The following is a 14,852-nucleotide window of genomic DNA, read 5'->3' on the forward strand; positions in this document are numbered from 1 at the left end:
TTTTCATCCCACTTTCCTTTCCAAATAAGGTGTCATGGACATGGAGGCGCTGTATAAAAAACGAAACAGGGTTCCAGCGCTGTGTCTGGTATGTCGCCGACGGAAAAACAAGTGCGATCGTATTCGTCCAGTGTGTGGAACCTGTAAAAAGAAGTCGATCTCGCATCTTTGTTTCTACGAGTCCGATAAATCTAAGCCGACCGAACCATACTATGAGGACGAAGTGACGTCAACCCCGAACCAAAGCGGGTATTCGCCGCAAGCCAGTCCGTACCAGAGCCACCAAAACCAAATCAATCAAAATCAAAACCCGAACCAGATCAATCAAAACCAGATCAATCAACACCCAAACCACCACCACCACCATTCTCAAATTCAAATCAGTCCAAACCATCAGCCCCAAAACCTCCCACCCAATGCTCAGCCCATCCCAAACCAACCCCAGAACCTTCACCAACCTCCCCTCCAATCTCCGCTCCACCAGTCCAGTCTTCTCCAGTACAACCAGTCTCCCATTCACCACTATAACCCCCACAAACCGCTGAAACTATCCCTCCCCAGCCCTGGCCTGTTTCCTCGCCAACACCTCCCTCCTCCAACGAGATACGGAATGCATCAGTCGTACGACTCACACTCAAAACCCTCAACGGGCTCCAATCCAGGTTCAGTTTCCGGTTCAATGTCCGGTTCCATGTCCGGGTCGATGTCGGGTTCTATATCTGGCCCCATTACCAGTTCAATTCCCGGTTCCGTTTCTGGGGCTCCTTTGCTGTCACACAGTTCTCCTGCCCAGAATCTTCCAGCAGTCACAGCAGAAAACGATGCTAAAATTCTTCCTCCACTTGGCTACGGCAGTCCTGGTTCCGGACCGCAAATGGCTTCGTCTAACAGAAACGAATCGCAATCTTCAAAACTGGGTGCATCTCCTTATGACCCTCATGTTGGCCTCACGACAAACGTAGCCGTTGGAACCACCCCGGGTACTTCTCCCGAGTCTTCCCGGAGCTCCAATCATGGCTCAAATCGAGGCTCCCATGTCAGTGGCTCACATAAAAGTGTCCAGCTTGCACCTCTCCAGGATACTCGTTTAGTTGCCGTACCCATAGGCTCCAATTCGGTGCTTCGGATCAACCCAGACGACGCCATGGATGTGTTTTCCAACGCTTCTTATTCTCTCATGGTGGAAGGCTCCATTTGGTCGCAGCAAGGCCCGCTTTCGTATATTGGTCTCGTGAAAAGTGATCCGTTCATGAAGCTCATTCGACACTACACAATCACAATTTTCATGTCTGGAGAAATGTCTCAGTTCATTCACAAAGACCGCATAAAGCGTCGAGAAACCGCCAACAAGAGACGAAAACGGTCGTCGGTTTCAGACTTGAAGACAGAGGCTAACGCTTCCAAAGATACAAGCACAGACGCTTCTCCTTCTAGTCAGGCCGGAGACGATGATGTGAGAGTAAGCGACAGCTTAATAGTAACCAAAATTGGTGCTCTGGCCGAAGAAAATGAAGAGTCTGGCTCTTCTACACCGCCTTTAATTCCGGGTCTTCATCGCTTAACCGGACTGAAACGTGAGTACTACAACATTGTGGAACAGGCAGCCATAGATATTCTTCCTGCGAAACACATCGCAGCGATGCTTTTCTTCCAATTTGTCAAATACGTGCAACCGTTCATTCCAATCATATCTGAGTCCACCATTTTGATCGATGTTCGACCAGTGATGCCTGGATTTCCAGAATTTAAAGATGAAAAGTTTCTGTCGCTTTCCATCAAAAGTGACCATTCTCTTCACGTATTGGGGATCTTTCTTCTCGTGTTGCGGTTGGGCTACATGAGTTTGGTTCACACCAACGAGGTCCAATACTCCAAAGATGAACTCACAATGATTTCGTATATGAGATCAATTCTGAATCGCCGGTATATGGCGGTGGTGGGCATCTGTCTTCCCGATGGCCTTACTACCATGTCGCTGTCCAAATGCTCAATCAAAGAGTTACAGTGTCTTACTCTACTTCATTTTTACAGGCAGGTAGCACCAGACGATGGTCATGGCCTAGGCGGCGCCGACTCGCTGGTCTTGTTGGGTACAATCATCCGCCAGGCTATTTCCATTGGCCTCAATCGTGATCCTTCCAAGTACGAAGCGCATGAAAATATTCGCAAACAGACGAATTTGGTGAGCGACTGGCGCCATCTTTGGAGTTATTTATGTGACGTTGACGCAGTGCTGGCTATTCACTGCGGGTCTATCCCCAATCTTCCGTCGCTAGAATTGAGTGATGTTAGACCACCAGAGTACGAAAACAAACTGGGTCAAACTGACCTGGTGATGGCCAATATTAAGGCTATAAATGCAGTGTACCGTCGTATTTGCAATATGATTACCGATGTGCAAAAATTGCCCAAGATTGTCGATATCTTATTGAAAGCCAACGAATTGGAGAAGATTTTCCTTGAATTTTTCGGCAAGGATTTCTTCAATGAATACATTTGCAATCCGCATGCAAACCCCAAGTCGTCTCTGGCAAAGGGAATTGGGTCAACAGAATACGAGCTTCTGTACTTGAAAGTCATCAAGTTCAACACATTTATTCAGCTCCGCAATAACTTGTCATGTTTGTACTACAAAGTTGCCATTCATTATGAGCAACAGTATGATAAAATGGGCACACCTTCGATGATGGCAGCGATAGAGCTATTCAAGATCTTTGTCAAAAGTGTGGTTCAGCTCGTATATATCATGTCCTACACTTTAGACCATCTGGTTGAGCTTTTTGGGAGATGCTACGACTTTATTCTCACCGCCAACAACGAACGGTGTATGATCAAAACCCACAACTTTATCTCGTCATTTTTCATCCGGCTTATTCACCACAAAAAAGTTCTTGACGATCGGGTGAAAGCTGCAAAAGAATCAGGAGTTCCCGACGAGGCGACAATTCAACGTGCACAAGTCATCGATAATCTCTTCCAGATGATAATTGTGGAGGCTGAACTTTTCGTTGGAAATTTCCGCAAACTCAGTCGTACCTATATCAACTCGTATAGGTTATATGTGATGACATATTTGGTGTTGAAGCAGTGCATGGAGGATGTCGAAGTTTTTTTCGAGAGAACAGCCGACTCTCTTTACCATAGTGGCACCAATATGCTTGAATTTTTCACCCACGAGGAATTGGAACACTTGCAAAAACTTTGTGAAGAATTCAGATTTGCAAAGCACAAAAATGAAGAACGGCACAGAAAGCGAGATCTTGACGAGTCGAGCCATACTCATTTTAATGTGGAAACAATGCCTATGGGCGAAGATGCTGCCAACATCTTGTCGAGTCCTGATGATCCATTTATGAATATGAATATGCAAGATATGGGTACCGATATGATGACCAACGACGACATTGTACGATTATTTGATATGTATGGAGATGTGGACCGGCCGGCGTGGAGTGATCTTTAGTGTAATATACGGGAGGAGTGAAAGTGAACAAAAAGAACAAAAATGAACAGAAATGAAAGAAGCGGAATGCAAAACAATTCAAATACTCCTCTTTTTACCCAATGTCCCACACAAGTTATGTTCCTGGTGCCACTAGCATCTCATAGAATCACTAGCATCCCCTAAATACTACACTTCACTTTTATGACCCACCCTGGTCTGTTCCGACTCCGATTGCGGCCGCTATCTCGGGTTTAGTCCTGCAGACAGCCTCGGCCTTGTCGGTGTCCTCGCCTTCGTCGGAGATTATACTAAGACCTCACCAGACTCAGCCGTTCATCGTGCCATTTACACTTTGCCACCAACGATCTGACGAGCTGTGAGGCACTACAACACGTCCCTAAACACGAATACCCAAAACTAGCCAAAAAGACTAAATCCTTATAAAAGTGAAGAAGAATACGTGTGCTCTTTGTGGCCAAAAATGTCAAGAAAACGTCTCCGTCCGTCACTTTCTTGCAACTATTGCAAACGTAGAAAGGTCAAATGTGACCGTGGCAAACCGTGTTCCTCGTGTGTTCGATACAATGTGGCAAATTTGTGTGAATATTCAGAGGGATGGGAGCCCGCTGGAGCCGAAAATGGGGTGTTTCAAATCCATAATCAACGACCACCACCATCAACCTCGGCAGATCATCGCAATGTAACCAACAAGAGTGCCGTTGCCAGTGAATTAGATGTTCTTAAGGACCGGATTCGTCAGTTGGAAAACTCAATAAAGGCGGTTCCCAGTCCGGAAAGCATATACTCGCCAGAACAAAACGCACCTATTGACCGAAATGGCATCAGTCCCGGTTTTCCTCCGCCATTAACACCTCTGGTTCCAGGCTGCTGTATTGAACAGCTGAACGCAAACCGCCACATACCTCTAGGTTCCAGAATCGATGCCACAAATGGAACACAGACGAACCCCGTGGGCTTTGGCTGGAGCCACCAAAGAGTCCAGTTGCCACCTTTAAACTGGAGTAGAACTCCATCCACTACCGAAGACTACCACAGCTCCACGGCTTCCGAATCAAAGAGCACAATGCACCCCTCAGTCACCAACTATGCTCTCAATTCACCAGAAGATTTTGTAGGCGTCAATCCATACGCTTCCGAAAACGACATGATCAACCTCAATAAAGGCTACACCTCGGTTCACATCAAAAGGTCATCGAGACACCTCAACTTTGGTCCTTTTTCGTGGCTTTCAATTCTCAAAAAAGACAAAGTACTTCTATCAGTGTGGACGTTTTTGCAAGATTATAAAGCAGACGTCTACACTAGTCAGGGAAAGACCATGCTCGAGTGTGGGACATTCAAGTTCAACACCTCCAAAAACGATTTGCCAGTGGTAACTCCCGCGGAACAAGAGCAGCAGCCAACTGAAGTAGACACCCCTGGAAATTTCAAGATCTTCAAGGCGGCTCCAGAAACAGATAGCAAGTTTCAAAGTATAGCTTTGGTCCGCGATGGTGTTGAAGATCTTCGTCCGTACGACGAGATGAACAAAGACAAACTCGAGCAGAGAAGAACCATCAATAAACTTTCCAACGACAAGTCGTCGGGTGTGTCGTTCTACGAGGGAAAAATAGATCAGGAACTTGCCTTGATTGATCGGATCAAGGTAATTCTTCCCAAACAAAAAGTGTGCTGGATGCTCATAAATAGGTTCTTTGAATTGGTGTATCCATATGCACCATTTGTGGATGAAGCCAACTTCAGGCAAGAAATGACTAGAATAATAGGACCAGAGGGTTTTCTCGATGCACCAATAAGTGAGGTGCAAGTTCAGAACAGACTCGATTTGCCGCGTATGGGCACTCTTTTGGTGATGCTTCGACTTACTTATTTGTCTTTGTTCTCCAACAGAAATGGTGTCAACGAATATAACATGAACTCCGATGATCCTTCGCCTGAGGTACAGCAGATAAAGTACTTGCTCAAAAATCCCGTCAATATAGATGTTATTGATATTACTGAGGAATGCTTGAGCCAATTCGACACCTCTCGGAAATCAAATCCAATCATCATTCAATGTGCTTTTTTGTTGAGAATATACCGGACCTTTTCTCCAGAAGACGGCGATGGAACCGATGGCGGCGACTCACAAATAACTAATGGAGTGCTCATTCAAATGGCCCAGTCTTGTGGCCTCAATCGTGAGCCTGACTACTTTGAAGATTATCCAGTTGATGCCAAATCAAGACACCTTGGACGTAAGATATGGTTCTTTCTTATTGTCATGGACCTCAATCTTTCGCTCAACTACGGAAGTCCCCCGGCAATCAATGAAAAATGCTACGATACAAGATTGCCATACTACAAAGCTGGGAACGAGAATAGCTTTGACGTGGATAAAGAAAAGCACATGTTGAGCTCACTAGCGTATTTTGAAAAGTATTATCCTACCCTTCGCAGAGTGCTTGATATGTGCTTAGATATGAACAACGATGCTAGGGTGAAAGACATTACCCACGAGCTCTCGGTATTTGAGGGTATTTTAAAGGACAATTATGGGGTGCTACAAGACTATTTGGTTCCCTTTAAAGAGGACAAATTTGCATATCCCTTTTTGAAAACCATGAAATGCAAAAACTACCTTAATTTGAAGCGGTTTATAATGAACCTCACCTACCATTTGTTTTTGTATTACGAGGCCAAAGAGAACAATGAATTGTCGTACTTTTATCTTCGAAAGGTTCTTGCGGGCTTTCTCGGCGAGATGGTTCCAGGGTACTTCCAGCTTGTTGCTAACAATCACTTGAACTTTGGAGAGGTTTCGGACCTCATTTTGAACCCACCGATCCAAATGACAATTCAAAGATCAAACCAGATGGTAATTGCGGTTATGTGTCGAGTCAATCGTACCATTTACCTCATGAAAAATAGCGAAAAGCACGATGAATATCTTGAATGGAACACCGATAACTATCGGACTCGGTTTGCAAAATTGTGCAAGTTGTCGAAACAGCTACAAAAGATTGTCGAGTATACTACGGCGCTTCTTTCTAGGTTGGCTAATAGGTACTATTTTGCGTGGAAAATCTCCAAGGCACACAATTTTCTCGTCAAGGTTATGACCGGCAAGTCATTTTATCGAGCAACCAAGGACATTCTGGCGCCAGTATTCGAGATGACAGAAGAACAAATCGACTGCTTCTCAACCATCTGCGACAAAGCACTTCGCAATTTCAGCAAGACCAAAATTACCAGATTTGCGCGAGACATTTACGACGAGATTTCCAAAGACAGCAATCTCAACTTCATGAATCCTTCCGAGAGAAACACAGAACTTGTATCAGATCATTCTACAGACCGGACGTCGCTGGAACCTTCCTCGATTGGAGATAATAGCGATTTCCAGTTTATTTTTGACGCCGATGTTGACAAAATTTGGAGTCAATTGGCATCTATGAAGGACAGTTTTGGGCCGCTTACTGAGGGTCAACCCATAGACGAGCACTATCTCGATTTGGAAATGTTGGGCGATACTTCTACAACCAATTTTGCAGCTCTGCCGTTCTCGTTTGACAATCCACACTTCTAGCTGCAGGACGGTTACCCGCCGCGATGTATTTAGCGGGCCGGTTTTGAAAATTTTCATTATTACATTTAAATGATGACAAAACGCTGTGCACCAGTCTGAGTACTCATTGCATGATAGACCCAGTATACCCAAGTTTCTGATAAATGTAATCGATATATAGACTCAGTTTACCAAAGATTGAACTCTAAGGTTGCTGATAGCTAACAGTTAACAACTAACGAAGCTAATGAAGCTAACAAGCAATAAGCTAGTAGCTAACAGCTGATTAGCAAGTAGCTAAGATGCTAATGTAGCGCTACAAGCTGTGCTATAAAGGACTAGAACTAGCTTCTGCTAGTTTAAATACTTTATGCTATTATGCTACTTTTGGTGAACCAGATTTTTCACTGAAATTTTTCACTGATTCAATTTCTCACTAGATCAGATTTTTCACTGAATAATTTTCACTCAATATTTTTCACTGATCAACTGAAATGATTTTCACGATTTCAGTACCCCTGCTACTCCGCTATTCTATTTCATTGTATCTCTCCAACCTACTGTATTTTCTAGCGGTTTGGTGCATTGGTCGACAACCAATTGTCGCATTCCGATGCACGGTACACGCGACCATCGCTGTCTCGCCTCGCTCGCCATTTCAATTTGCGGCTTGGCTCGCGCGCCCGGCAACTGGTGCGTGCCTGCAGCGAGACTTCTCGGTGTTTCCAGCGCGAGCGTTACGGCGGTGCGATGGGCGCGCGCATCGCAGGGGGGGAGCGACGTCTAGACGCACTTTGAAACACACTGCGACAGACCCCTGCCAATGAGACTTGAAACCACCCCTAAAAAGATTTGAAACAAGCTTGACAAAATTGAACAGATTGACTAGATTGACATCACCCAATTTGAGCCATTGAGGTTTTTCTGTAGCAATGACGCAATACATTAGTCGTCAACCTTATTATCAATACAATAGATACTCACAATAGCACCGTCCTGCACTGTGCTGCGGACCGTTTGTCCCCTGGTTGTCGCGGTAGATTGAGTTTTCCCCCTCGCAAAATGGCGCCGCAGGCGCGCTGCGACAAACACGAAACACGCCGCGTTCAATTTATCCACATTCGACAGGGATGAACAAATATAAGTAACATGGCCATTCTGGGGTCTGTACTCCACGAGTCCAACACATCATGAGCGCACTCGATCTCAAGGCACTTTCCATATTCATCAACACTCCGGTGTCTCAAGATATGATCCACAAGTTGGTTGTTTCCACCCTCCAAGTTCTCCCCTGTGGAAACACTTTGGAGCCAATTCCTGGTAAGGACCGCACCCTTCCCTCGCTCATGACATTTCTCACCAAATTGGTTCGCTATACCAACGTTTATACTGGTACTCTTATGGCTACTTTGGTATTGTTGAACAGATTGAAAACCAAGCTCCCGAAAAATCCTCAAGGTTTGGCGTGTACTCGTCACCGCATTCTCCTTTCGTGCTTGATTCTCAGTGCCAAGTTCCACAACGATTCATCGCCCAAAAATATCCACTGGGCCAAGTACACCGAGGGACTTTTTTCCGTCAAGGATATCAACTTGATGGAAAGACAACTCTTGTATTTATTAAACTGGAACGTGGAGGTGCTGAACGAGGAGATGATCGACCTGCTTGACCAATTCCTCCAGCCCATCCGTGACGATTTGGTTCGCACCGCCAAAATGCGCAAATGGGTTCAATCTCAAAGAAACACCACACCATTGTCACCTCCTCCATCGGTGCCTGTTGCTCGTCCAGGAACCCCTGTCATGTCCCGGTCGTCATCCAATAGCTCTACATTGAGCTTGCACACGCGACAGGTTTCCACGACGCTGATTTCGTCGATTTCGTCCGCCGAAACGTCACCAACTTATACGGTGGATCCCAAGATAGAATACGCAGCATTGAACGAACAACAGAAGTTGAACCGGTTGATCCAGAGTTTGACATAGCAGCAGGTCTGCATAGCATAGACAATAAAATGACAAGAATACCCCACAAGACACTTTCGTAGGATCACTCTATTTCCTTTCCATTTCAGTCTCTTGCAGTCGCGGGTCCTGCACACATATATCCCCCCAATCGGAGTAATTTTGGTTTCTTCTTCTATGCGGTTTGTACGCCATTTTAGCCGTAGCCAGGCGCTATTTAAAGACAGCAAAAAAGATGCCTTGCGTTCCTTGGGCGATAGTCTACTGAAAGGTCAAGTCAAAAATGAATGGAAAGAATCTCCGAGCGAAATTCAACTCGTTTACGATAGTGTGTCGCACATGACTTCGGAAGATGTCCAAATACAGCACAATTTGGATCAAGGAGGGCAGTTTCAAACGTTCGAAAGTGACCATTACCTCGATAGAAAACGGCTTTTGCGGGAAATTCCGGACGAAATTGATATTTTTACTGCTTCTGACGAAGTGATAAAGAAGACATACCACAGCCTCGAAATGCTAGACAAGGATAAATCGGTCCAGTTCAAGTACTACAAGCGATATATCAAGCGGTATGACGACCCGGTGACTCATTTGATACAACAGTTTAACGGAATCGACTCCAAATTCAAGATGCTCAGACGACGAGAAATCGACAATCTTTCCCTTTCGCCAGGATCATTTTATTACCGGGAAAACCTCCTCAAAAACCCATACAACGTCGTAGGGTTTGACCGCAGTATCTCGGGGCTACCCTTGCGGTCCGGAAAGAACCAGCTTGAGCAGTCCTATCCTCAGGAATTTATCGAGGACTTGCAAATGTACCGCAAAAAAATTCCGGTTCAAAAGCGTGATTTGGACTTTATTGAGCCTGAAGAAGCACCCCATAACGTAGACCCTTCGAGATTGGCTCGTCCTAACATCTCGGAAATGGATAACATTCTTGACGATATCAATCATGAATTAACAACCACCAGAAATACCTTTTCCATTCGTTCCATCGGTGATTACCAGCCCATACCTATCAAAACCTCACTCCAGGTGAAGATAGAACTGGAAATCTTGGATATGAAGCTGCAGCTTCAGCAGGAAATCGAAACGGCCATGACCGCCAAAGGGTCCCGTCTTCTCATGTTCAACCAGGACGACATTCGAACCAATTTTTACAAGTTTTGCGAAGCGAAATCATTCAAACCAGCATCAGGATCTAATATTGTCATTGTAAACTACAATATTCGTGAACTTAGCATTCTTCCGCCGTTTTATTTCACCATGAACTCGCGGAAGCAACAGCGTGGGGTACACAAACATCTCATGAAATTATTCATTATCAACTTGGAAGACCAAATCGACACCCTGATGCGGATCAAGTATCAAAGTGATGCAGAGATTACCAAATTCATGAAGAAACTTGCAAATAATATTCGCAAAGTGATCTCCACCAAACTCATGGATGTGTTTGAGAAGAAAAGTTTGGACGTTGATGCCGTGGTTTACAAACCATTAATGGATAAGCCATTTAAGAGAATACTCTGGAGCAACAACGAGGTACGAAAGATGGTCAATACCAAACAAAAGAGTAACTACAAGTTGATACTCGGAACATTGGAGACGTGAGGACATCCAGTACACCGCTCGTCCTCGTATCAATTTTTTTTTCATCGCACGGTTTCAAAGAACTCATGGCGTACAAGAAGCTTGCTACTAACAAGAAGCTTCCGCCGTTGCCACGGCTCAAGATCCGGAAACCCACGTTGTCGAAGCTGACGAATCAGTGTTTTGTATTGATGTCGTCACTTCTCAATTGTTGGGCTGCCAACGGAGAGGGTTCCGCTCAATGTTCAAGTTTTGAGAATGACTTGAAGGGGTGTATGGAGACATACAAGCCCAAGAAGGAGACATTGCTGTCGATCAACTACCACGCGGCGAGATTATATCCGAAGTTACTGGGTAAAGTAAATGATTAGTGTAAATAGAAATGAGAAATGAGAATGGAATGTGTAGAAAGAGAAGGAAGGGAGAAAAGTGTGAAGAGACGAAGAGACATAGAGGGAATGCATTCTTACTTCACTGAGAGCCTACGAATCTTGAAATATGGAAGACTTGATATTTCAATTTGAAGTATAGTTATTCGGACACACTGTAAGTTAATATTGCAATTCATATCGTTTTAGATTCTGAACCCAAATGCCTACATCATGATGTATAGTTTCATACCTTGTACAGTTTACATTTTAAGCTCTTCAAACTACAGTGTCAGCCACACTGATGAAAGAGTGTTTTACTACTATACGCTAATTGGCATTAATACCAAAAATTTTCAATTGTAATCATTATGTAGTTTTCATTTAGTTTTAGATTCAGAAGCTATATCCACTCAAATCTTCAGTTCTTCGTCAATTCTTTCCTTTCATAGTTATTTGTCCGTAATTATATTCCGAACCGTCTCATGCCGCAGCCTGCGCCTCTTCTCAATTAGTACACCTACAAAAACTTTTAAGCGAAAAACTTCAATCTCTATACTCTTTTGCACCTTTTCAACCAGAAACCAACCTGCATACCCATTCACCCTTTACTTTTCTCGAAGTACATTTTGCATCTCTCGTGCGTGCAATATCTTTCCATGCAGCCGCAGCCGCTACGGTTCCACATCCGAACCCCAGGGAAAAAAGATCATAGTCATCAAATTACATGGTTAAAGGGCTGGGTCCCACGACACATTTACTACTAAATTACACGCTCCAAAGACGTGTATAGCTTCCTGCCACCACGGGTGACACCTTTCCATCGAAAAAGGGAGCTAATACTTGTCCAGATATTCAAATTTCATCATCTTCCATATCCAACCGAAGGTTATTTCTTCCCCAATTTCGCTTGTGGATTCCGAAAAAAACCTTTTGAAGGTTTGACCCATCGCCAAAGATGCGGTACGCGTTCTTGCTATTCCTTTTGGTAGTGGTTGAGGCCGCTTTCATCCAAACACAATCATGTTCTTTCAAGTCCAAGCAATATGTGTTTGCTCCGGCTCTTGTAGACGTTGCCTTAGACGAGGACCACGATCTCCTCAAGTTCTTTGTCAACTCACAAGTTCGAAACGAATCCGCAGGAAACAATATTGTGGTAAGTGATGTCAATTCCACCACTAATCTTTTCACGACTTTACATGTGCTAATAACGTACCAAGGAAAAGTTGTTGTCAATGAAAATAGACGGCTTTGCGACCTTTTGATGGTGAAAAAATCACCTCAGTTCTACAACTCGCCCCGTTTCAATAAGCCAGCATCTTCTTCCACCCGTTCAACATTCCGTCCTTTTCCCACTGGTTTCATCCATAATGTCTCAGATGGCTCCCTGTTCTCCAAACGAGATCGTGACACTAAGCGCAAATTCCCCTACCTCTCCGACTCAAACTCCACCATCAGCAATCTTTTCTCCAACAAAACAGGAAACCTAGTCCAATGTCCATTATACGACCAAGACTCAGTTGCATTCTACTACCAAGTAGATGTCTCCAACTACGTGCGAAGAATTGGCTCCTACAGTGCCAAGTTCACCATTGTTTCAAATGATAGTAAGGGCAGCGTATTGGGCTGTTTCCAGATATACGTTACGCCGGTCATTTCCGATTCAATAATCGATTCCATCGTGATCGCAGTGTTGGCTCTCTTCTTAGTCACTGGCCTCATCAACTTTTTCACCGTCATCTACTCGTCGTACCAAGAATCATCAAATCCGTTTCTTTTCATGGCCTCGACAATTTGCAACCGAGGGTTGTTGAAACAATTGGGGGCCACCGTCCAGCTAATTGCTGTCTACTTCCAGTTTGCATTTTTCATCGGTGCTCTTGATCTTCAATACCCGGGGTTCTATCAGCCGATGGTTTCCAGCATACGATGGTGTTCGTTACTTGGTTTCAATTTCATTGGCTCCCTGGGTGTCACAGGACGACACCGTGATAATGTATACTTCACCCTCAACATCGGCGGACTCAAAACCTTGGCATCATACACTTCCATCCACCTGAGTACCATTGCGTGGCCCAATTTTATGATCTCTTTGGCAGTTTGGTTCGTTATTCTTATTTTGGTGCAACAAGGGTTTCTCGTTCTAAATTACTTTATGGAATGGTTACGACCCAAATCAAGATGGATCCTGATAATAACTGGGTGGAAAAGGTTCATTGCATTCAGAGACTTCGACACAAAGAGAGACATCTCTTTCATTCTAGGACAACTTGTCAGCCATTTTATGTTACTTTTCGGATTTCCATTTCTCGTGCTCACTTCCTACGTGATGGTCGAAGCCGCTAATCTTAATGGAAGACACAAGTTCCCTTTTATTTTCCAGGACGTGAGACGTGCTGCTTATTCTGAAACAAGCACATACCAGCAACTATTCGCCCCGCTACTGGCGTTTGCTCAACACAAAAAGCCACCAAAAGGCTTGAATTCCACAACCACATTTAACACCACAAAGGCACTCGCAAACACCCTCATCCCATTACGCAACTCCACGCTCAACTCGAACGTTCCGCTCACAAGAGACCCAATAGCTTCGGCGTTCCGCTCGTATAGAAACGTTTCTACTCCAATTGTTGCGCTATCAGTGATTTTTTTCGCTCTTTGGATTGGTCTTGCATTTTACTTGATATTCGGCTACATTGTCAAAATTTCTCAGTGCAGAATCACCCAGAATGACAGGGTCAAAAAACTCTATACTTCAGTGAAAACCATTTTGATTTGGTCGCCGTTTTATCACCTGTACCATCCGAACAAGGTGTATTTTGTGATTATTGATCTTCTTACGTTGATGTTCCGTCTGTTGATAGTCGGCTGTCTTCAAACTAACGGAGCTTACCAAGTTGGAGCTCTAATTGTTCTTGAAGTCGCATACGTGATATTGCATTTTGGAATCTGGCCGTTTTTCGTCGACTTTTCATTGTGCAGCACAAAGACCATCATACCACCAGCACGGTTGCTAGTGACTTTTCTTTGCATTCCTTTGATAAGAGAGCTCAATTACTCTGAAGATATGAGGTCAAGGGTAGCATTTGCACATTTTGGTGTACATTTGTTTGTGGTGGTGGTGTTTCTTGTGCAATTGGTCTATGGTGTTGTGATTACCATAAGGTCCATTGTCAAAGCAAAACGCTCACTGGACCTGACTGGAAGCAATTTGAAAAAACACACCAGCTATGATTCATTCGCAGCCGCTTTTGATTACCAGCATGTTTTGCAAAAAAAGAAAATGCCTGCGGTAGATGAAGATGTCAACTCTGGTTCCGTCAACGACTCAGTTTCTGAAGTGTTATACTACCGCTCAGGAACCATATTCGAAGCCCGCAGTGATGATCTGGACTCTATCGCGCTGCTGAGATCCATCATTTTCAAAGGCACTTCCGACCAAGCAGAGTCTGTTACTGTCGCCAACGATACTTCAGATGAAGCACAGTCTTACACGCCAAAGAGAAACGACTATACTTTCCGAGAAGCAGATCTTATTTACCGCAAATATTTCACTGGTGATCTGGTTGATCCAGATATCAAAGCAATGTGGGATGCCAGACAAATTTGGGATACCCAGGAACTGCGAAATAATAAGGAAATTATGGAGAAAATACAGTCACCGCAAACCAATAATGGGCCTGCCGGTCGTTTGTGCAATCTTTTTGGCAAAAAACAACCCGTTGAGCGAAGCTTTCATGTTTCTCGTCCACGCAAGTTGATAGTGAAAAAATTAGAGGATGACGGAAATTCACTGTTGACCAGTGATTCCACCTCTACTAAGTAGTACAGTACATGTATTCACGATTACTGAACGAAGTAGGTTTTAAGGAGCTAAATCTTATCTATTATTTTAATATTAACATTACCCTCTT

The 14,852-nt window shown here is 44.2% G+C and overlaps 6 protein-coding genes across 6 annotated transcripts; all 6 read left to right on the top strand. All coding sequences in view use genetic code 12, as the record gives it.

Moving 5' to 3' along the window:
- Positions 1 to 34: 34 nt before the first annotated feature.
- ZCF13 (Zcf13p) lies at positions 35 to 3,463 on the top strand (the record flags this gene model as incomplete). The annotated part of the gene is made up of 1 exon (XM_001483906.1): positions 35 to 3,463. The coding sequence occupies one exon, from the start codon at positions 35 to 37 to the stop codon at positions 3,461 to 3,463; it is 3,429 nt and encodes a 1,142-aa protein (XP_001483956.2).
- A 463-nt stretch (positions 3,464 to 3,926) lies between these two features.
- ZCF14 (Zcf14p) lies at positions 3,927 to 7,034 on the top strand (the record flags this gene model as incomplete). Its single annotated transcript, XM_001483907.1, has 1 exon — positions 3,927 to 7,034. One exon carries the CDS (start codon positions 3,927 to 3,929, stop codon positions 7,032 to 7,034), a length of 3,108 nt encoding a protein of 1,035 aa, XP_001483957.2.
- Positions 7,035 to 8,203: 1,169 nt separating this feature from the next.
- Positions 8,204 to 8,998, top strand: PCL1 (Pcl1p; the record flags this gene model as incomplete). Its single annotated transcript, XM_001483908.1, has 1 exon — positions 8,204 to 8,998. The coding sequence occupies one exon, from the start codon at positions 8,204 to 8,206 to the stop codon at positions 8,996 to 8,998; it is 795 nt and encodes a 264-aa protein (XP_001483958.2).
- A 156-nt stretch (positions 8,999 to 9,154) lies between these two features.
- PGUG_03340 (uncharacterized protein) lies at positions 9,155 to 10,591 on the top strand (the record flags this gene model as incomplete). Its single annotated transcript, XM_001483909.1, has 1 exon — positions 9,155 to 10,591. The coding sequence occupies one exon, from the start codon at positions 9,155 to 9,157 to the stop codon at positions 10,589 to 10,591; it is 1,437 nt and encodes a 478-aa protein (XP_001483959.2).
- A 65-nt stretch (positions 10,592 to 10,656) lies between these two features.
- Positions 10,657 to 10,941, top strand: PGUG_03341 (mitochondrial 37S ribosomal protein mS37; the record flags this gene model as incomplete). Its single annotated transcript, XM_001483910.1, has 1 exon — positions 10,657 to 10,941. One exon carries the CDS (start codon positions 10,657 to 10,659, stop codon positions 10,939 to 10,941), a length of 285 nt encoding a protein of 94 aa, XP_001483960.2.
- Positions 10,942 to 11,896: 955 nt separating this feature from the next.
- PGUG_03342 (uncharacterized protein) lies at positions 11,897 to 14,764 on the top strand (the record flags this gene model as incomplete). Its single annotated transcript, XM_001483911.1, has 1 exon — positions 11,897 to 14,764. One exon carries the CDS (start codon positions 11,897 to 11,899, stop codon positions 14,762 to 14,764), a length of 2,868 nt encoding a protein of 955 aa, XP_001483961.2.
- Positions 14,765 to 14,852: the final 88 nt, after the last annotated feature.

This window comes from Meyerozyma guilliermondii, genomic scaffold (assembly GCF_000149425.1).
Source record: "Meyerozyma guilliermondii ATCC 6260 scaffold_4 genomic scaffold, whole genome shotgun sequence".
Classification (NCBI taxonomy): Eukaryota; Fungi; Ascomycota; class Pichiomycetes; order Serinales; family Debaryomycetaceae; genus Meyerozyma; species Meyerozyma guilliermondii.